Source organism: Hemitrygon akajei, chromosome 23 (genome assembly GCF_048418815.1).
Source record: "Hemitrygon akajei chromosome 23, sHemAka1.3, whole genome shotgun sequence".
Lineage (NCBI taxonomy): Eukaryota > Metazoa > Chordata > Chondrichthyes > Myliobatiformes > Dasyatidae > Hemitrygon > Hemitrygon akajei.
In genome coordinates this window covers 45,073,438-45,095,841 of record NC_133146.1, presented here as the reverse complement: position 1 = coordinate 45,095,841, position 22,404 = coordinate 45,073,438, and the positions used below count along the sequence as shown (strand labels likewise).

The 22,404-nt window shown below is 39.2% G+C and overlaps 1 protein-coding gene across 1 annotated transcript in view; it reads left to right on the top strand.

Annotated features, from left to right (window-relative positions):
- tcerg1l (transcription elongation regulator 1 like) overlaps positions 1–16,166 on the top strand; it is a 589,782-nt gene extending 573,616 nt beyond the window's left edge. The window contains exon 13 of the mRNA XM_073027558.1: positions 13,754–16,166. Coding sequence (XP_072883659.1) covers positions 13,754–13,910 — 157 coding nt within the window. The 3' untranslated portion in view covers positions 13,911–16,166. The remainder of the gene's footprint in view (positions 1–13,753) is intronic.
- The last annotated feature ends 6,238 nt before the right edge of the window (positions 16,167–22,404 follow it).

Genomic DNA, 22,404 nt, shown 5'->3' with positions numbered 1-22,404 from the left:
CTCAACCCACCACTCATTCCTCATTACCCAGTTTCTCTTTCCTCCCACACCCACTCCTGTTTTCATCTGCTTATTATCCACACACTCAGCCTATTAAGTTCCTATCCCCTCCCTATATTGTTCCCATCTGTGTACCATTCCTCCTTATATGGTTCTACTGATCATCATCCTTTCTAATCAGAATCCATAACCTGCGGTTTTTTGTTGTCTCACATCACCTCCCAGCCTCTCTTGCTATCTCCACCCCTCCATCTGATTCCTTTGCCTATCAACCTCTCTTCACCCGAATCCTTGCCAGCTCCTGCTTTGCTCCCCTACCCCCAAGCCTCTTTATTCTGACTACTACCCACTATATCTTCAGGCTTAATGCAAGATGTTGACCCAAGATGCTGACTGTCCCTCTACCTCCACAGATGTTGCTCGACCTGTGGTGTTCCTCCAGGAACTTGTATTTTGCCCCTTAAAAGGAAGCTCGATTCTGAGCTGTTATGAGAAGAGGTTATCAGATGGACAATGGAAAAAAAAAATCAAGAATGCTTTCAAGCTAATTCGAAGAACTGTAAGATCCCATTGACTCCTCAAAATGCAAGGTCCATGACTATATAATGTGTGGAAGGAGCATTCTGAAATTAAAACAGAAAATGCAGGAAACAGCAGGCCAGGCAATATCTATGGAATAAAAAAAAGCGGAGCTAATGTTTCAGGTCAAAGACTATTTGGCAAAGGGACCAGAGAGAAGCCCAACACCACATCACACAAGCTATGTACCCAGCCGTCCTTTAGGCCAAGTCCTGTCCCATCTCTGGAAGAGTCTGTACCCCCTATATTGGTTGGAATATCCATAAAACGGAGTTGAATCAAATAAACCTTCATCCTGAAGGATAGTCTGAGTGGAAAGCAAAATCCAGAAAAAAAACTACAGATATTGGAAATCTGAAGTTAAACCAAAAACAGCAGACCAGGCAACATCATTGCAAAGAAAGAAAGAGTTAATGTTACAGGTCAAAAACTATTTGGCAGGAAAAGAAGCTAAGTAAGTTAGTTTTAGGTTGCAGAGATGTGGATAGTTAAAGGATACAAGTGAGGCCAAGATTCTGTAAGTACTCTAGTATTTTTAAATTAGTAGTTTAATAAAATATCTTAATTCTGCTCAGTTAATATCTAACAAAAGATATCCTATTGGCATTGGAGTTTTAGGCTTATAGACATTCTAAGAGATTGGTAAATGGGCTTCATTCAAATAAGGACCTTAATGCTAGTTTTCAAAAACATAATAGAAAGGGTAAAGATTTTGTAGGCTCGGTCACTACCTGCTGTGCATATTTGCAAATTTCATTAACAGCCTGATCCTCAAGGTTCAACAGTCAGCTAATTTGAACAAACTAATGTCACTATATGGTGTAATTTAAAAGAAAGCTACTTCAAGAATTATGTTACTGGAATAATTGGGAAGATTATAAAGTTGCTCTGTAAGATGTAATTTGGGACTTAGATGATTCTTATGCACTGCCATTTATCCTTACAATCTCAAGGTACATGCATTAATAAGAAATAAATACAGAGGTTGACTATATGGCCCCCATGAGCCTGTTCAAATATGATCATCACTAATCTTGAATTACAAGTACACCTTCCCATCTGATACTTTTTCACTAATTTCTGTAGTGTCTTACCCCTTCTCACCTACCTATCACCTCCACTGTTGCCTCTCCTTCTTGCCTTTCTCCCATGGTCCACACTCCTCTCCTATCAGATGCCTTTTTCTCCAGCGCTTTACCTTTCCCTCCAGCGCTTTACCTTTCCCAACCACCTAGCTTAACCTGTAACCTTCTAGTTGGAATTCTTCCCCCCCCCCTCTTTTTATTCTGGCATCTTCAACCTTTCTTTCCAGTCCTGAAGAAGGGTCTCAGCTTGGAACATTGACTGTTAATTCATTTCCATAGATGCTGCCTGACCTGCTGAGTTCCTTAGCATTTTGTATGTGTTGCTGACCAATATTGGCAAAATATTACTTCAAAATAAACTAGTAGATGGCGATATGAGGGAAACGACACACTAAAACAGAAGGTTATATTTACATTTATGGACAGGGAGAGGGGAAAAGGGAGTGGATAACAAAAATTGTGAATTCAATGTTAAATCCTGAGAACTGCAACATACCCAAATGGAACATCATGGACTGTTTCTAAAGGTTACTTTAGCCTTGTTGGAATAATGTAGAAGGTTGAAGACAGCGAGATTAGTATCACTGGAAAATCAAGTTCAGCTGTTGATGGAAAAGAGGGTTTCTACAAATTGGTCATCCAATATGTATTTGGCTTTACCAATATAGAGTAGAAGAGATCATATCTAGAGCATAGAATTCAATATACTAAGTTGAAAGATGTGCTTTGACCTGAAATAACAATTTTGTTTTTCTCTTCACATTTCCACCAAAAGCAGTTCTTTTTACATTATTACATTATTTCATTTCTTTATTAAATGTTTCCCTGGGGAGCAGATTAATGGGCTGATTCTGGGCCTATGTCCAGTCTTTTATAACATTCTGCTGGAAGATGATTTTTAATGCAGAAATATGATCTATTATTGTTGGAGCAAAGCATACAAAATGCTGGAAGAACTCAGCAGGTTTCATATATCCATTGAATTGAATAGTCGACATTTCGGATTGAGGCCATTCTTCAGGACTAGAAAAGAAGGGGGAAGACACCAGAGTAGAAAGGAGAGGAGAGGGAAAGGAGGACTATAGAAACTTGAACAGAGAACAATTCCTTGAAGAACCACATATAAGATGCTAGATTTCCAGCATCTGCAGAAACTCTTCTATTCTTCACTTCCTTAAAGAGAGTAGAATAGAGTAAAACTGTTGTTCCACAGAGCATCATTGCTCACACAACAAGATTGCGATGCTACTCCAGTCCATTGCAAATCAGATATATACAATGCACGCAGTACGGTTTAATTAAAGCAAAATCCCATCTTTACATGCAACAAGTGATCCGAAAGTCCATTATGCTCAAAGCCCATTGGCAAGCTGGGGTGTAACATTATTCACCTACATAACAGTGTGCTTGGGATCTCTTACCTTCCTGAAGTCAGTTATCATTTGAGTGTTTGACTATGCAATTTTACAGGTGACTTGCACACCTTACTCCTGGTAACATATTTTTATTTTCTGCATGACAACATTGATATATACAACAATACAAATAAGAAACAGAAATGACACAGCAAATGGGGAAACCAGTGACATAAAAATTGTATATTAATTAATTTAAACAATTTTGTATTTTTTATGCTGTAAGCTTTTGCAAAGTATGTTTTTTTCATGATTTTAGTTAACAAGATAATGTCAAAGGTAATTATCATTCCAAAGCTGAAATCTGATGTTGAAGAACATGAAATGATAACTTGCCCCTTAAATTTTTCAACTTTAAATTGAAGCCATTAGCTCTCAGTTACCTGGGTTTTGGTCAGATGAAGTTATTGCTATTCATATTTTCCTAAACCAACTCTGTCAATGCAAGGCATGATTTTCACATTCTGTAATTTTGATTTAAAGGAAAAAACATGAAGCATTAAGTAATACCCATGTTTTGTACTGTTGGAAAGAAAACCAGCTTTTCTCGAGCATCTCAAATAAAAGGTGAACATGTCTGGAAATGTTGGTAGGAATGGAAACATTCCTCAAGCAGGCATTGCTTTGATTCATTACAAAGCATACCTCTGCTTTTGATTCATGACTGTAGCAAGAAGTTGTTCCTGGACTCAGTAAAATGAATTGCATTATGAGGACTCAAGTCTTTTAGCACATTGGGAAATACAGTTCTGCTCTGTGTATAATATCATAACTGGACCAGCATGATAAAGACCAGTTGAAAAGTATGACCATCTTCCAGGAACTTATCACATTAAGATAATCCAAACAAAATGACCCTTTTCCATATCATGCAACTTTTTTTCCAGCTATTATTAACATTTTTTTTCCATTTTTCTACTTTTGAATGTTTTATACTTGACACTTAGATCCAATAATATAGACCAATTCTATATTTTCCTGATTACAGATAAGTACACCTTTATTAAGCTATATCAAAGTAAGTGCAGCATGTATAAATGTGAATAGAGAACTCTTACCATTTCAACTTTGGATGAGTAAAACATAGAAACTCTTTTAGATAGTGATGCAGGCTAGAGAGTACGAGAATGGTTTAATGCTGGATTTCTTCTTTCTTGCTACGTTATCATTTTAATCTGAAGAAGTGTCTCAGCCCGAAATGTCGACAGTTAATTATTTTCATAGATGCTGCCTGATCTGCTGAGTTCCTCCAGCATTTTGTGTGTGTTGCTCTAGATTTCCAGCATCTACAGAATTTCTCATGTTTATCATTTTCGTGTTAGCCATAAAGGATATTTGATATATGACAACAGTGGTGCCAATAGGCTTTAAGCTTGAAAAAAACAGCACGTAAAGGTATGAGATAATTAGTCAATGGTGATTACTTGAACAGAAATGGGTGACACTAGCCTGTCATGTTCAATTGCAACTCAATGAAATGTTATATGTCAACTCTAATAGATCATTAATATTCATCTTTAAATGTTCAGCACTCTCAACTGGAGACACCACTTACATCATTTTGTGTCTCTTATTCTCTTATTTATCACAGACATTCCCTTTTTCTCTCCACTTCTTCACCCCCCCCCCCACACTCGTCTCAGCAACTCCCAGCAAGTATAAGAAATAAGGTGGATGATCTTGTTGCACTATTACAGATGGTCAGGTATGATGTTGTGGCCATCATTGAATCATGGCTGAAGGATGGATGTAGTTGGGAGCTGAATGTTGTATCAAAGGGATAGTGAATTAGTTAAAGGGGACAGCATGGCTCTGCTGGTAAAGAATGGCATCAAATCAGTACAAAGATGTAATGAAAGATCAAAAGATGTTAACTACTTGTGGATTGAGTTAAGAAACTATTAGGGTTAAAGGATCCTTATGACAGTTATATACAGAGTTCCAAACAGCATCTGGGATGTGGACCACCAATTACAATGGGAAAGAGAAAAGGCGCGGCAAAAGAGCAATGTTATGATAGTCATGGAAAATGTCAAGATGCAGGTCGACTGGGAAAATTAGGTTGGTAATGGATCTCAAAAGACTGAGTTTGTTAAATGTCTGAGAAATAGCTTTTAGAGTAGTTTGTCATTGAGCCTACTAGGGAATCAGCTATACTGGATTGTGTATTATGGAATGAACCAGAGGCAATTAGGGAGCTTAAGGTAAAGGAACCCATAGGAGGCAGTGGTCACAATATGATAGAGTTAAACTTGAAATTTGATAGGGAGAAAGTGAAGTCTGATATAGCAGTATTTTAGTGAAGTAAAGGAAATTACAGTGGTATGGGAGAAAAGTTGGCCAAGGCAAATTGGAAGGAGATGCTGGGAGGGATGACAGCAGAGCAGCAAATGTGTGAGTTTCTGGGGAAAATGAAGAAGATGCAGGGTAGATGTATTCCAAAAATAAAGAATTACTCAAATAGCAATATAGTACAACTATGGCTGACAAGGAAAGTCAAAGTTAATGTAAAATCAAAAGACAGGGCATACAACAAAGGCAAAATTAGTGGGAAGATAGAGAATTGGGAAGCTTTTAAAAACCTACAGAGAGTAACTAACAAACATGTGAAGGGTGTGTGAAGGAAGAGAAGTGTGTGCAGGTACTATTACAAGGGAGAAAGTGCTCAAAACACTGAAAGACCTAAGGGTACATAAGTCACCTGGACCAGATTAACTGCACCAGATGAAGACTCAGGGTTCTGAAAGAGGTGGTGACAGAGATTGTGGAGGCATTAGTAATGATCTTTCAAAAATCATTGGCCTTTGGCATGGTGCCAGAGGACTGAAAAATTGCAAATGTCGCTTCACTCTTTAAGAAATGAGGAAGGCAGCTTGACCTCAGTGGTTGGAAGATGTTGGAGTCAATTGTTAAGTTATGGAGTACTTGGTGACACAAGACAAGGAACGAGAAAGTCAGCATGGATTCCTTAAGGGAAAATCTTGCCTGATGAACCTGTTGGAATTCTTTGAGGAGATTACAGGTAGGATAGATAAAGGGGATGCAGTGGATGTTGTATATATGGACTTTCAGAAGGCACTTGACAAGTTGCCACACATGAGTCTGCTTACCAAGTTAAAAGCCAATGGTATTACAGAAAAGATACAGGCCTGATTACAGCCACACACACAAAATGCTGGTGGAACGCAGCAGGCCAGGCAGCATCTATAGGAAGAAGTCGATGTTTCAGGTTGAGACCCTTCATCAGGACTAACGGAAAAAAAAGAGATAGTAAGAGATTTGAAAGTGGGAGGGGAACGGAGAGACCCAAAATGATAGGACAAGACAGAAGGGGGAGGGATGAAGCTAAGAGCTGGGAAGTTGATTGGCAAAAGGGGTACAAGGCTGGAGAAGGGGGAGTATCATAGGATGGAAGGCCTTGGAAGAAAGAAAGGGGGAGGAGAGCACCAAAGGAAGATGGAGAACAGGCAAGGAGTTATTGTGAGAGGGAAAGAGAGAGAATTTTTTTTTACTTAAAAATTAGGGATGGGGTAAGAAGGGGAGGAGGAGCATTAACAGAAGTTACAGAAATCAATGTTCATGCCATCAGGTTGGAGGCTACCCGGACAGAATATAAGGTGTTGTTCCTCCAACCTCAGTGTGGCTTTATCTCAACAGTACAGGAGCCCATGGATTGACATATCAGAATGGAAATGGAACATGGAATTAAAATGTGTGACCACTGGGAGATCCTGCTTTCTTTGGCAGACAGGACGTAGGTGTTCAGCGAAACGGTCTCCCAGTCTGCGTCGGGTCTCACCAATATATAGAAGCCACACTGGGAGCACCAAACACAGAATATCACACCAGCAGACTCAGGGTGAAGTGTCACCTCACCTGGAAGGACTGTCTGGGGCCCTGAATGATGGTGAGGGAGGAAGTGTAAGGGCAGGTGTAGCACTTATTCCGCTTACAAGGCTAAGTGCCAGGAGGGAGATTGGTGGGAAGGGATGGTGGGGACGAATGGACAAGGGAGTCACATAGGGAGCGATCCCTGCAGAAAGCAGAAAGGGGGGGAGGGAAATATGTGCTTGGTGGTGGGATCCAATTGGAACTAGCAGAAGTTATGGAGAATTATATGTTGGACACGGAGGCTGGTGGGGTGATAGGTGAGGACAAGAGGAACCCTATCCCTAGTGGAATGGTGGGAGGATGGGGTGAGAGTAGATGTGCGTGAAATGGGAGAGCTGCGTTTGAGGCAGAGTTGATGGTGGAGGAAGGGAAGCCCCTTTCTTTAAAAAAAGGAAGACATCTCCTTCGTCCTGGAATGAAAAGCCTCATTCTGAGAGCAGATGCGATGGAGGTGGAGGAATTGAGAGAAGGGGATGGCATTTTTACAAGTAACAGGGTGGGAAGAAGAATAGTCCAGGTAGCTGTGAGAGTCCGTGGGGTTATAGTAGACATCAGTAGATAAGCCGTCTGTAGAGATAGAGACAGAGAGATCAAGGAAGGGGAGGGAGGTGTCGGAAATGGACCAGATAAATTTGAGGGCAGGGTGGAAGTTGGAGGCAAAGTTGATGAAGTCTACAAGCTCAGCATGTGTGCAGGAGGCAGTACCAATGCAGTCCTTGATGTAACGAAGGAAAAGTGGGTGATGGATACCAGTATAGGTTTGGAACATGGGCTGTTCCACATAGCCAACAAAAAGGCAGGCATAGATGGGACCCATATGGATGCCTATGGCTACACCTTTAGTTTGAAGGAAGTGGGAGGAGCCAAAGGAGAAATTATTAAGAGTAAGGACCAATTCCACTAGATGGAGGAGAATGGTGAGAAATTATTAAGAGTAAGAGGCTTGATTAGAGTATTGACTGATGGTAGCAGACGGCGAGTGGGAATAAAAGGATCTGTGGTGTTCCACAGGGGTCAGTGTTTGGACTGCTTCTTTTTATGCTGTATATCAATGATTTATACAGAGAATAGATGGCTTTGTTGCCAAATTTGCAGATGACATGAAGATTGGTAGTGGGGCAGATAGTGTTGAGGAAGCAGGTAGGCTCAAGAAGGACTTAGACAGATTACGAGAATGGGCAAGAAAGTGGCAAATGAAATACATGTTGGAAAATGCATAGTCATACACTTTAGTAGTAGAAACAAATGTGCAGACTATTTTCTAAACTGGAAAAAAATTCCAAAAATCTGAGGTGCAAAGAGACTTGGGTCTTTCAGTAGAACACGCTAAAGATTAACTTGCAGGTTGAGTTGGTGGTGAAGAAGGCAAATGCAATGTTAGCATTCATCTCAAGAGATTTAGAATAGAAGAGCAGGGATATGTTGCTGAGCCTTTATAAGGTGCTGGTCAGGCCTCACCTTCATTGTTGTGAACAGTTTTGGCCTCCTCATCTGCGAAAAGATGTGCTGACATTGGAGAGGTTTCAGAGGAGGTTCAGAAGGATGATTCTGGGAATGAAAGGATTATCATACAAGGAACGTTTGATGGCTCTGCATCTGTACACACTGAAATTTAGGATAAGGGGGGATTTTATTGAAAGCTTTTGAATGTTGAAAGGCCTAAACAGAGTGGATGTGGAACGGATGTTTCCCACGGCGGGGAAGACTAGGACAAGAGGGCACAGCCTCAGGATAGAGAGGCATCCATTTAAAACAGAGATGTAGAGAAATTTTTTTAGCTAGAGGGTGTTGAATTTGTGGAATTTATTACCACAGGCAGCTGTGGAGACCAGGTTGTTGGGTGTATTTAAGGTAGAGATTAATAGGTTCTTGATTGGACACAGCATCAAAGGTCACCAGAAGGCCGTGGAGTGGGGCTGAGGTGGAGAAAAGTAATCAGCCATGATTAAATGGCAAACCAGGCTCATGGGGCCAAATGGCCTAATTGTGATCATACGTCTTACGGTCTTAGCTCAGAATCAGTTTTAATATGATAAAATGGTGGAGCAGACTTATTGGGCAAAATGGCCTAATTCTTCTCCTATATCTTATGGTCTTATCAGTTAAAATGTTTGGGCCAATCAGAAGGTGAGGCAACTTCTGTGGAGCTAGAGATGGAGTGTATGGTGCTCTTGTTTCCAACGCTTTGTTTCCTGCTTCATATCATGTTGCCTGAAGTGCAATGGAGTTCCATACATTTTTCAATGCCCTTCTGTTTGTTTTTTTTCTAGTTTCCTTGGTCCTCGGCAGAGAAATTGCCATTATTCAATGAGCACCCAAAATATCTCTTACATATATTTGTGATTCCTTCAACATTGTCATTTCTGGGTTTGCATGTTTTCCAACTTTCTCCCATGATATCCAGCTCCCCCAATATCCAGACCTATTTCTATCTCCACTGTGGTCTCTGGATTGAGCTTGGTGTTAACCATCATCTGTCAACTAAAATCCTATTCCATGTTATCCTGCTGTTCTAATATCCCCTGTCTAATCTGTCCAACTGACATAGATGACCTGTGTTGACGTTGTTCCCTTCTAATGAGGTCTGAAATTATTCCTATCAATATTTTTCTAACCATCTCTATGAATGCAAGGCATAATTTTCACGTTTGGCTTTTTTGATGGAAAGGAAAATATATGAAGCATTAAATAATACCCAGGTTTTCTACTGTTGGATAGAAAAACAGCTTTTCTCAAGCATCGCAAATAAAAGGTGAACCTGTCTGGAAATGTTGGAAGGAATGGAAACATTCCTCAAGTGGGCATTTCTTTGATTCATTATGAAGCATACCTCTGCTTTTGATTCATGACTGTAGAACAAGTTGTTCCTGGACTCAGTACAGAGATATGTACAATGAACTACATTATGAGGACTCAGGGCCTTTAGCACACTGGGAATCGCAGTTCTGCTCTGTGTGTAATATCATGACTGGACCAGCACGATAAAGATCGGCTGAAAAATAACACCATCTTCCATGAACTTATCACGTTTGGATAACCCACACAAAAAGGCACTCCTCCATATCATAGAACTTTCCTCCAGGTAATATTATTAACATTTTTTTCATTTTTCTACTTTTTAATGTTTTTTATTTGGCACTTAGATCCATTATATAGACCAGTTCTATATTTTCATTACAAATAAGTACACCATTATAAGATATAAATGCAGCAATTGTAAATGTGAATAGAGAACTCTTACCATATCAACATTAGATTAACAAAATCATAGAAACTCTTTTAGATGGTGATGCAGGCAAGAGAGTATGAGAATGGTTTAATGCAGGGTTTTTTCTTTCTTGCTAATGTTCTCATTTTAATCTGAAGAAGGGTCTCGGCCCGAAACATCAACAGTTTATTCATTTCCATAGCTGCTTCACCCCTTTCCCCTCCCTGTGTGTGTGTGTATTAAAAGGTTAATTTAAGATAAGCAGTGCAAAAAACAGAAATTTAAAAAGAAAGTCGTGAGTTAGTGTTCATGGTATCAATATCTGTTTAGAATTCGTATTGCAGGAGCTGTTTCTGAATCACTGAGTGTGTGCCTTCAGGCATCTCTACCTCCTTCCCGACGGTAACAATGAGAAGACAGCACATCCTGGGTGCCAGGGGTCCTTGATAATGGAAGCCGCTTTCCTTGAAGATATCTTTGATATTAAGGAGGCTAGCACCCGTGATGGAACTGACTAATCTTACAACTCTGCAGCTTGCGACATGCCTATAGAGTAACCCCCCCCCCCCCCCGCATATCAGATGGTGATGCAGCCAGTCAGAACGCTCTCCATGTTACATCTGTAGAAGTTTTCAAGTGCTTTAATGACAAACTAAATCTCCTCAAACGCCTAATGAAATATAGCTGCTGCCTTATAGTTGCATCGATATGTTGGAACCAGGTTAGATCCTCAGAGATATTGACACCCAGGAACTCGAAACTACTGACTCTCTCCACTCCTGATCCCTCGATGATATGTTCCCTCGTCTTACCCTTCCGGAAGTCCACAATCAGCTCTTTCCCCTTACTGACATTGTGCAAGGTTATTATTGCGACACCACTCAACTAGATGGTCACTCTCTTGTCACAATGAGATTCTGCCAAAAATAGTTGTTTTATCTGCAAGTTTATAGATGATATTTGAGCTGTGCTTAGCAACAGAGTCATGGGTACAGAGAGAGTGATGCAGTGGTCAGCACACATCCCCGAGAAGTGCCAGTGTTATTAGAATCCACACATATTGTTTGAATTCTGATTTTGCTATGTGCTGATGAGAGGTCAATGACCAGAAACATTCGCTCATTTTCTCTCTCCAAAATTACCAGCTGACAGACTGAATAGTTCCCGCAGTTTCCATTTATATTTCAGATTTCTGGTATTCTTGAAGGTCTGTGCTCCTGGGAAATCGTAGTGCACAAGGAGCATGCTTCTCCTCGCTGTAATAAAGTATTGGGATTGATTTATTATTGTCAAATGGTCCGAGATGTATTGAAAAGCTTCTCTTGCATGCTGTTTCTACAGATCAACTCATTATACAGTGCATTGAGCTAGAATAAAGTAAAGCAGCAACAATTTAGAATAAAGTGTAATAGCTACTAAAAAAGTGCAAGGCACTTAAATGATAAAGTGCAAGATGATAATAGAGTGTAAGTCCAAGAGTCCATTTTTGTACTAAAGGTTCATTCACGAGTCTTATAACAGTAGGATGGAATAATCAATCCTTTGTGAACAGAAATATTTGTTTACCCCATGCTTGGAATGACACAAAGGTCAAGATCAAAATCTGCTACTATAACTTGGAATGATCCAATGGATAGGAAGATATGAGAGTCATTCTTATATGATCTCCCAAAAAGTCTGGCTGCCGTTCGTGCAATTCATTCATGCTTTTTTGTGTTGTTAAGGTCATTCAGCTTTTATTTCAATAAACAATTTCAGATTAGGTCACTTCCTGTGCAGCCAGGCAGTAGTAAGTATAAGAATACATTGGCTGGCAGTAGGCCAGAGGTTTATGTTGGGAGTTTCGGTCTAAAGCCATCCTATCATTTACCCAGCAGAAGCATTGCTTTTTCACTCCTGATTCACTATGTCATGCCATTGAGTCTGCAATAAATCCAACGAGCTAAATTGCTATACCCTGACTCTCATGTCATTTTTGAATGGAGTTTGGCTGATGGTGTAGTTGATGTTATAACACCTCAGCGAGGGCAGTACAACATCACCGAACCATTTCCCACTGTAGATGCTGCCTGACACAGTAATTACTCCAGCCATTTTGTGTGTTCCTCAAGCTTCTTGTCTGCTTTTAACTGAGCTAAGACAGCTACTTGCTTTTTGCCTCTCTTAATTAATTGATTAATTTCTGAATTATTCTCAGGAAAGGTTTGCTGGACATCAACAATGAATGAATTCCCAACTAGATTTTGCATTTGCATTTACATTTCCTTTTCAGTTTCAAATACCATATTAAGCCTTTTGCCGTGATATAAAAACACTTCCTCCTTCCACATTATTTTAAAGATTTTTGTATATTATCCTTTCAGTTATTCATTGCACAAGTGCTTTGATATTCTTTAGGCCGTGCAACAGTTTCCTGTCCTTTTTTCATGAGATTTATAATCTATCTTATTTTTGGTTTAGGTTTCCTTTGGTGGAATGGATCAAATCTATGCTGGGATTCTATAATAGTGATGACCTTAGTGAATACATTTCTATTTCTATACCCTCAGAAACATCTTTTATTTTAAATTTAAGTACAATTGCATTTATAAATGACAAGGTCTCAAATACCCATTAAATCCTTATTTTGTGAATTCAATCTCATCTCGAAAAAATAAAGTAGAAAAAATATGCTCTATAATCTGAAATTTAAAATGAGCAATGTTCATGTGTGAATAGTAATTTATTCATATTAAATTAAGCTCTGTAGAGCTGTTTATCCATTTATTTTAAATGGTTTATATGGTAAATGCCTCCAATAGAATTGGAGTGGGAGAAATTTTATTTGAATATATTAACATTCCTTAACAATAATATGACTTTGTAATTTACTGTCTTCTAATATGATTCCCCAAGAGATGTGATTTTTTTTCTAGTTATTGAAATTAAACTCATAACTCAGTGAAGAGCTGAACCCATCATTTTTGAATAGCAGCATATTATTGTGTCATATTATAGGACATATTTAATGCCTTACAGCTGCCCTTTCAAGGTTGCGCCATTTTAACGTGGCCCATCTTGCTATATGTGACAGATTAGTATTTTATCTTTTGTCAATAGGCTATACTCCACAATATTTTTGCTCTGTCATTTGCCACAGTAATGTCAAATTTCAATTATTTGTGATGTTAATACCTTCTGGAATGGTCACTGCACCAAGCTTTTAAATCTGCCATTCAACTCAACATAGAATGTAGAATAAACTGCATTCTCGTTCCTGTAAAATATTAGCAAATTAAAGCACTGAGGTTTCAAGAAGCCTTACCTCAAGAGAAAAAAAAATTGTCTTACTGCCATGAAATAGTCTATCATTTTACTTTAAAGTCAGTTGCAATTTCCTTCATTAAAAAAACTGGAAATATTTGTCCTATTGTATGTTTTTACTGTCCTTTTGTAACATGCATCATAATCTGAAGCAAATCAGTTCAAAAATTGGAGTGAACTCCTACTTGCTTTTCAAACTAAATGCATGTGTTTTGTATGCCATATCACAACTAATCCATGACAAGTCTTTTGCATCTTTCTTCCTTCTCAAGATCCACTTTTCAGGAATTTGCAGAAAAAAATGGAAGGGATCATCGATTTAAAATGGTACAAAAGAGAAAAGATCAAGAACATTTCTTCAATCAATTCATAAATATTCTCAAAAAGAGGGACAAAGAAAACAGAATTCGACTGAGGAAGATGAGATAAAACACTGCTGAAACTGAACTACTGTGAAGGATATGATGACTGAGGAATTTAGACAATCTTATCTGTGCAGTGTTTGGGTAATAGTATAATAAAGGTATAAAGTAAGATCATTTTTAAATTTAAAGTTATAGGTAATACCAGCTCACGCAACTCTCTGATCAGTATTTCATTGATGCTCCAATTTTTGACATGTTATTTAAACTACATGTATCATATTCTTGCTTGACATTTAAGCAAAGTTTAATAAAACAGTTTAGTTTCAGCGCACACATTATGTAATATTAAATAACCTCCATGACAATTAAAGTGCCCTCTTTTTGGCTAGAAAAGAAATTAATTTCTTTAAAATGACATCAACATGTTGAAATGAGGCTGGATTACTCATGTGAAAAGAAGCTGGACTGGTGCTCTTAATTGAATTTGCATTTATCAGCACTATTTTAAAGAAGAAACAATTACAATTGTTACCATACAAAATAGCAGTATTTCAATAAAATTGAGCATTTGGATTATAAAATCCCATGGCAAAATTTCAAAGCCATGGTTTTTAATTAGTGTTTTATATTTTTAAAAAGAAGCTAGTTCCAAAAGTCATTTCTGGGTTGTTAAATTACTAATACTAACCTGCCTACAGGTATTGATGCTCAATAAAAGACCCACATCTAGTTCAGTGGAGTTAAAATAAGTTTTACTCAGTGTCAGCTTGTTGAATTGCACTGTTAAATTATAATTGCAGTATATAAAGAAATTACATGGCAATTTTAGTTTATTTATGTATTCTGTATTTACTAGTGTCTGAAAATAGTGAAGGTAAGGTTGGAAAAGTATAGTATGACAAGATTATTTACATTACTATGTGCTCTTTAATAAATTTGTTTGCCTCATCAAATCTGTTAAACCTCATAAAATGCAGAGTGCCTGATCAGTAATGCTAGCTTGATGTTTAAAATATTTAGGAAGTAACCATACAGAACTGCCTGTATATTCAAAAATTTGGCTTTTTACAATGTAATACTTCAAAATTGTGCTTGCAGTAAGGTAACCCATCTACAGTACAGTTTTGTAATGTAATATTTTCAGACATTATTTGAGCTTATACGTATCTAAAAAGGCAGAATTTTAGTTTTATCAAAAGTAATATCAATTTCCATTTATGCATTAATATTTACTTTTTTAAAGTATGTACATAATTCACAATATTTTCATTAATAAATATTTCACAATCTTATCTAACCATTCTTTTTAATAAGAATTGAATTTATATTTACCATAATACCATCTGTACTTTGTGTTAAAATGACATAAAGAAAATGATGAAAATACTCATCAAGTTAGTCCACATCCATGAGAAGAGAAACAGAAATAACATTTTAGGTCACAAACATTTTGGAAGGATCCCCTCTGAACACACTGCCCTCCACTCTCTCCACGTCAACCCCAACCTTACCATCAAACCCACAGACCAAGGGGGTGCTGTTACAGTGTGGCACACTACAACTTTCTGAGGCCAGGCAGCTACTCTCAGACACCTCCTCATTCCTACTCCTCGAAGAGGGCCATCAGAAAACTGTCTCCGACAACATCCCTGACCTCATCCATTCTGGGGAGCTACCATGAAACTCATTGTTACCTTACCCCACACTGCTCACTTCTACTTCCTACCCAAAATCCACAAACGGGATTATTTGGGCAGGCCTATTGTCTCTGCGTGCTCCTGCCCCACATGTTTCTTCATATCTCAATTCCATTCTATCCCCCCTTGTTTCAGTCCCTTCCACATATAGCCACAACACTTCCCATGCTTTGATCTCCTCAGTAGCTTTCAATTCCCTGCTGGTGACCGCCTCATCTTCCACCATGGATGTTCAGTTCCTATGCACTTCTATCCTCCATCAAGAAGGACTCAAAGCTCTCCACTTCATTCTTGACAAAAGAACCAATCAATTCTCTTCCACCTTCACCCTCCTCTGTCTGGCAGTACTGGTCCTCACCCTGAACAATTTTTCCTTCAGCTCCTCTCATTTTCTCCAAACCTGAGGGGTAGCTACGTGCACTCACATGTTCTATACACCTTGTCGTTGGTTTATATAGAACAGTCCATTTTCGAAGCCTTCCCCAGTAACCCTCCCCAGCTCTTCATCTACGACATGATGACAGCATTGGTATTGCTTCATGCATCCATTCTGAGCTCATCAATATTACCAAATTTGTCTCTAACTTCCAACCTGCTCTTAAATTCACTTGCTCCATCTCTGACACCTCCCTCCCCTTTCTTCATCTCTCTGTCTCCATCTCTGAAGACAAATTATCAACCAATCTTTTTTATAAACCTACCTATTCCCACAATTGTCTCAACTATACTTCTTCCCACCCTACCTCTTGTAAAAATGTTATTCCCTTTTCAAAGTTTTTTTTACCTCCACCACATCTGTTCCCAGGAAGCATCTGTCTGTACCAGGACATCAGAGATATCCTCCTTCTTTAAAAAGCTGAATTTCCCTCCCTCCACTATTGACACTGCCCTCACCTGCATCTACTCCATTTCCCAAACATCCATACTCACCCCATCTTCCCGCCATCTTAACAGCGATAGAGTTCCTCTTGTCCTTACCTACCACCCCATGAGACACTGCATCCAACACATTATCCTCTGAAACTTCTGCCACCTCCAAAGGGATCCTACCATAAACATATCTTTACCTCACCTCCACCCCTCCGCTTTCCACAAGGATTATTCCTTCTACGATTCCTTTGTCCATTTGTCCCTTCCCACTAATCTCCCTCCCGGCATTTCTCCTAAGCAGCCTAAGTGCTTCACCTGGCCATACACCTCTTCCCTCACCTCCGTTCAGGGCCCCAAGCAGACCTACGACATGAGGCAGCACTTCACCCGTGAATCTGCTGGGATTGTCTATTGTGTCCAGTGCTTCCAACTCAGCCTCCTCTACACTGGTGAGACCTGTTGTAAACTGGGGAGGACGGCTTTGTTGAGGACCTCCACTCCATCCACCACGTGTGGGACTTGCTGGTGGCCAAATTACTTAATTCCAATTCCCATTGCCGTTATTACATGTTAGTCCATAGCCTCCTCGTGTGCCAAGATGAGGCCACGCTCCGGGTGGAGGAGCAACACCTTATATTCCGTCTGGGTAGCCTCCAACCTAATGGTATGAATATTGATTTTTCCTTCTGCTAAACATATTTCCCTCCACCCACTCATCCTCAGTTCCCCACTCTAACCTCTTACCTCTTCTCAACTGTCTATTACTTCCCTTAGGCCACTTCCTCCTTCACTTTGTCCACTTTGGTCCACTCTCCTCTCCTATGAGATTCCTTCTTCTCCAGCCCTTGACCTTTCCCACCCACCTGGCTTCACCAATCACCTTCCAGTTAACCTCCTTCCCCACCCCCACCCCTACACCTTTTTATTCTGGTGTCTTCCCCCTTCCTTTTCAGTCCTGAAGAAGGGTCTCGGCCTAAAATGCTGATTGTGCGTTCATTTCCATAGATGTTGCCTGACCTGCTGAGTTCCTCCAGCATTTTGTGTGTGTTGCTAAAAACACTTTGTGTTTGTGATCATCAGCTGGAGCCCGTAATAAATGGAAGGCTTTAAAAGAACTCATTGCAATAGTAATGAATTTGGAAGAACAATTGGAAAAATAGACTGACATAACGTTGTAAACATTCTAGATATGCTACCTAAAGTAAACAAGATACAAAAATTAAGAATGGAATGAGAATGGATTAACACGACTTCTGTAATTTATGTTCTTATTGATACATTCTCCTTGACCCTCTCAGAGGGTACCTAATGAAGTTTCACAAGATTTATGGCTGAAATATAGTGGAAAAATTGCTACCAGAGTCAGTATTCTGAGAGATTTACTTTAACATTTAGCAACAATCAATAATAATTATTTCTCAAACTTTGCTGTTTCTCCATTGCAAGTCCAGCAGAACCACAGCAGCTCAAATTGTAGTTCAGAGTCCATTAACATGGGTAAAGCTTTGCCAGTGTATAAACCTCGGGATTTTAATAACTGTGGCATTAGGCACATTGAGGACAGGACTGAAAGTTCTCACTGGTATGGATGAATAACTAGCATTGCTGATTAAGCTCATTTATACCGATTGTGTCTGTCACAATTTTAAACCACGCTTGCCTGTATTAGCTCACTTTACTTCTTTGTGAGGAGAATAAGTGCTGTATGGTTTCTGCATAGCAAGCTATCCTAAAAATAGTGGCATGGCAGTAATTTATAGCCTGCAAATTCTGTGCCATGTGGGAGCTCTGGAACTATTTTGATGTCCTAGACAACCACAGACTTTATTTTATTTTGTTTGGAAATGTAGCACAGTAACCTACTCTTCCAGCCCAACGAGTCCGTGCCACGCAATTATGCCCGTGTGACCGATTAACGTACCAACCTGAATGTCTTCGGAATGTGGGAGGAAACCCACTCAGACATGGGGACAATGTACAAGCTCCTTAGAGTCAACGATTGTATTGAGCGCAGGTCGTTGGCCCTGTAATAGTGCTATATGGGAAAGGTTATCAGCTCTGAAGCCTGAGCAGTAGCTGACATCTGCAAGAGTGAGTCTTTCAGAGATTGTGCATTTCAGGGCATAGACATGAGAATGCAAGTAGAGAGAAACTGAGTGATAGCTAGACAAAGAAGGAAAAGAAAAATCAATGAAGAAATTATATTAGAAAATTGTGCAGGTCTTTTTTTAGCTGAAGGCATGATTTCAAAGGTTCATTTCATTATCAAAGTTTGCATGCAGAATACAACTCTGAGATTTGTCTTCTCCAGACAGCTGTAAAATACAGAAAGGCATAGAAGTGGTTGAATGACAGACGTTAATTCACCCCCACATGAAATGAAAAAACTTGCAAACCTCGAACCCCTCCCTCGCAGAAAAATTAACAGATCACCCAAACCCCCAGCCTGCCAAAGAGTGGGCAAGGACATGAAAAAAGCATAGAACTGAAAGCTGAAAAAGGCAAATATGAACGACAGTCAAATCCATAAATCTCAGAATTTTGATAACATCTCCGAGAGCATCAGGACCCAGCAGCCCCTCTCAAAGTCCCTTTGAAGGGAAGCAACATGAACCAGCAGCCTTTCCGAGAACCACTTGCTATCCTCCGCATTTGTCTCGCTATTTCAATCCTCCTCGAAGCTTTACTCGGTGAGAAATGCAGTCCGTCATGGCCCCTCACCTCATCTCTGAGCTTCTCCTTGTGGCAGCTTGTGCTCGCATTTCATTTTGTTGTGGTTTAATTGGCTCCCCGGGCCAGGGTCAAGGAGTCAAGGACGTTCTAGTGGGGTAGGAGTGGCAGCAGACAGTATGCTCCTTATTAGCACTAACAGCATAAATGGACAAAAGATAAAGGCTGCGGACAGATTCTGAGGAGCTTGGGAAAAAGTGATTAAGTGGAACTCAGTGGGTCCTCCAGATTATGCCTGATCTATCATGCTGCTGAGTGTTGTAATGGAAGGATAATACAGGTAAATGTGTGAGTGAGATGTTCAGTTTCGTGGGGAATCTGTACCGATTTAGGAATGTCTAAGATCAGCAGGGCTAGGACCAATATCCTTGTTTCTCAAGCTGCAGTAGACGATGGTGGTGTGGTTAGACTAGCTTGGCAGGATGATGGGAGAATGAGTCACAAAGCATGGAAATGGGCCTTTTAGCCAACCGAGCCATCGAACATCCTCTTACACTGATCCTACACTCATCCCTTTCTGTTCTTCCTTTATTACCATCAACTGTCCCCCTTTCTACAGTTGGGGGCATGCGGAGAAGAGGGAACCAGAGCAGAACATTAGGAGGAAGATTGTAAGGCAGAGAACACAAAGATTACAAATAGATTTTAAAAAAAGGATTCTGGTTGTGCTTAATGGTATATACTGTATCTAAATGCAATGAATGTAGGAAGGAAGATAAACAAATTGATAGCATTGATAGATAGAAGTATGATATTGCAGCTATTGTGGAAATGTGGCTTAAAGAGTGACAGGACTGAAAGCTTAAAATCCATTGTTATAGAAATAGGGAGAATAAAAAAGAGGAGCGATAATGTTAATTAAAGAAACAATCACAGCTTTGAGAAGCAAAGAAGTATGAAAAAGGATCATCAAAAGAGGCTATAAAGATTACTAATCAATAAAGTATCATTCCCAATGAGGAGAATGTACTACAGACCTCTAAACTGTTGAAAGGAATTAGAAGAGCAACATTTTACCCAAATTTCTGGCAAATGTCAAGGCACAAGGCAGATAGTAATAGTAGGTGATTTCAATCACATTAATGGTCAGTATGAAAGGAACAGAAAACAGAAAATTTCTAAAATACATTTAGTCAGGGTACAGCAAACTGAACAGGAAGGTTTGCAATTTAGTTCTAAGGAATGAAGCTGGGTAGGAGGAAGGGGTATGTGTTTGTGATCATAATTCACTTAGATAAGACATGATTATGGTGAAGGAAAAAGTTTAAAATAGATGCTATTACAATATAAAATCAGTTCTAAATTAGGCTGAGGTCAGATTTTAATCAAGTGTGAAATGATTTTGCAGAGATAGCTTTGAAACAGTCACTTGAATGTAAATCAGTTTCCAAACAATGGGAGGCATTTATGAAGGAGATTCAATGGATTAGAAGGAACACGTGAAAAAGGTGGGACATCCCAAACTGAGAATCTCCTGATCAACACACTGCACAAAGCTGAAGAAGGGAAGCAGAACGGACATCAATAGAGCAGGAAATCAATTTAGAAGGAAAATTAGAACAGCAAGGAGATTAAAAGCTATTTTTTTTCGAAGTATGTGAAGAGCAAGAGAATAACTAAGAAAATACTAAATCCAACAGGAGGCCAAGTAAATATCTAAAATGTTGACTCGGAGTATATGAGTGAGGTTTGTTAATGAATATTTTCCACAGTTTTCTTGTAAAAGGACAGTGATCACATTGTTGTCGTTAAGGTGAACACATGTGAAATATTGGATAGCAAAACTATAATCAAGGAAGTATTAAGTTGTTTAACATCTTTAGAAATAGGTTAGCTACTAAACCCAAATGAAACATATCCCATTTATTAGAAAATGCACGGTTATACAAATTTGACCACAGTTCACAAATACTCCCATAGCTACAGGACAATTACTGGAAGGTTGGAGGACTGATAGTTGTTTAAAAAGTGAAAAAAAATGTAGACCTAGTAACGTCAGGTCATTTAGCTTAAATACAGACGTGAAAATTATTGAAATCCATTCTGAAAGTCAGTTAAATGTTAAAAGTTAAGTTTATTGTCATACGCACAGGTATAAGGAAAAACTTGCAGCAACATTTTAGAAGCATATGGCATCAGGTGAGTTGTATTCACAAGAAAATAATCATAAATTAAACATAAATTATTCAGAATTAGGAACATAATTAGAAGAAAAATAGTCTGTTATAGTGCAAGATGGTTAAAGAAGTCACAGTGTTGCTATGCTGATGAAATAATTAGGGTTATGCAGGTTGACTCAAGGTTAGGAACATTGCTGTCCTTTATTTAATAAGGCACAGGTTAATTCAGGGCAGTCAGTGTGGAGTTGTTGCATCTGTTTAACTAGACTGAATGTTTTGCAGAGGGAAAAGGGATGGTAGATGAGGTCAGTATATTATGCGTGATCTACTTAGGTTTTAGCAAGGATTTGACAAGTTTCTGCATGGCAGGGTGGTTGTTAAACAAAAGCACATGGGATCCAAGGAAGAATGACAAATTGTATCCCATGTTGGTTCAGTGACAGTAAGCAGAGATTAATGACTGATAGATGTTTTTGTAACTAAGAAGCTATTATCAGAGGTTCCACTAGATTCATTTCCTTGTTTTAGTGTACAGTATATTAATGATTTAGAGTACCATCTCACACACTATGTCCAATAAGTGCTCAGTGGGATGTCGGTCACTTTGCTGCTGGCTCTGAGAAATGCATGTTGTGAGTTTGTGATGTTTGTAACTTTCCCAAGCAGACATAAAAGTGACAGTGACTACTTTTCTGCAACCTTCTCAGTACCATAAAGGATGAAAGGAACTCTTGAACAAGCTTGCAGGTAAGTTTCCCACCTAAGTAATTACTACTCAATGATCCAACTTAGTGAAAAGAAGTCTTAATACTCAAGGCTCAGGATGCCTACTGGCTGTTAAAATTGGTATTGGGTTTGGTTGTACAAAGATACAGAAAAAGGCTTCTCTTGCACACTGATCATACCGATCAAATCATTGCAAAGTGCATTGAGCTCGAATGAGGTAAACCAATAACAATGCAGAATGAAGTGTAAAAGCTACTAGTGGTGTGCAATACAGGTAAACACTGAAGTGCAAGGTCATTGTGAGGTCAAGAGTCCATCCTATTGTACAAGAGGTCTGCTCAGTAGTCTGATACAGAGGGATAGAAGCTGTATGGTGTGTGCTTTCAGGCTTTTCTTCCTTCTGCCTGTTGGAGGG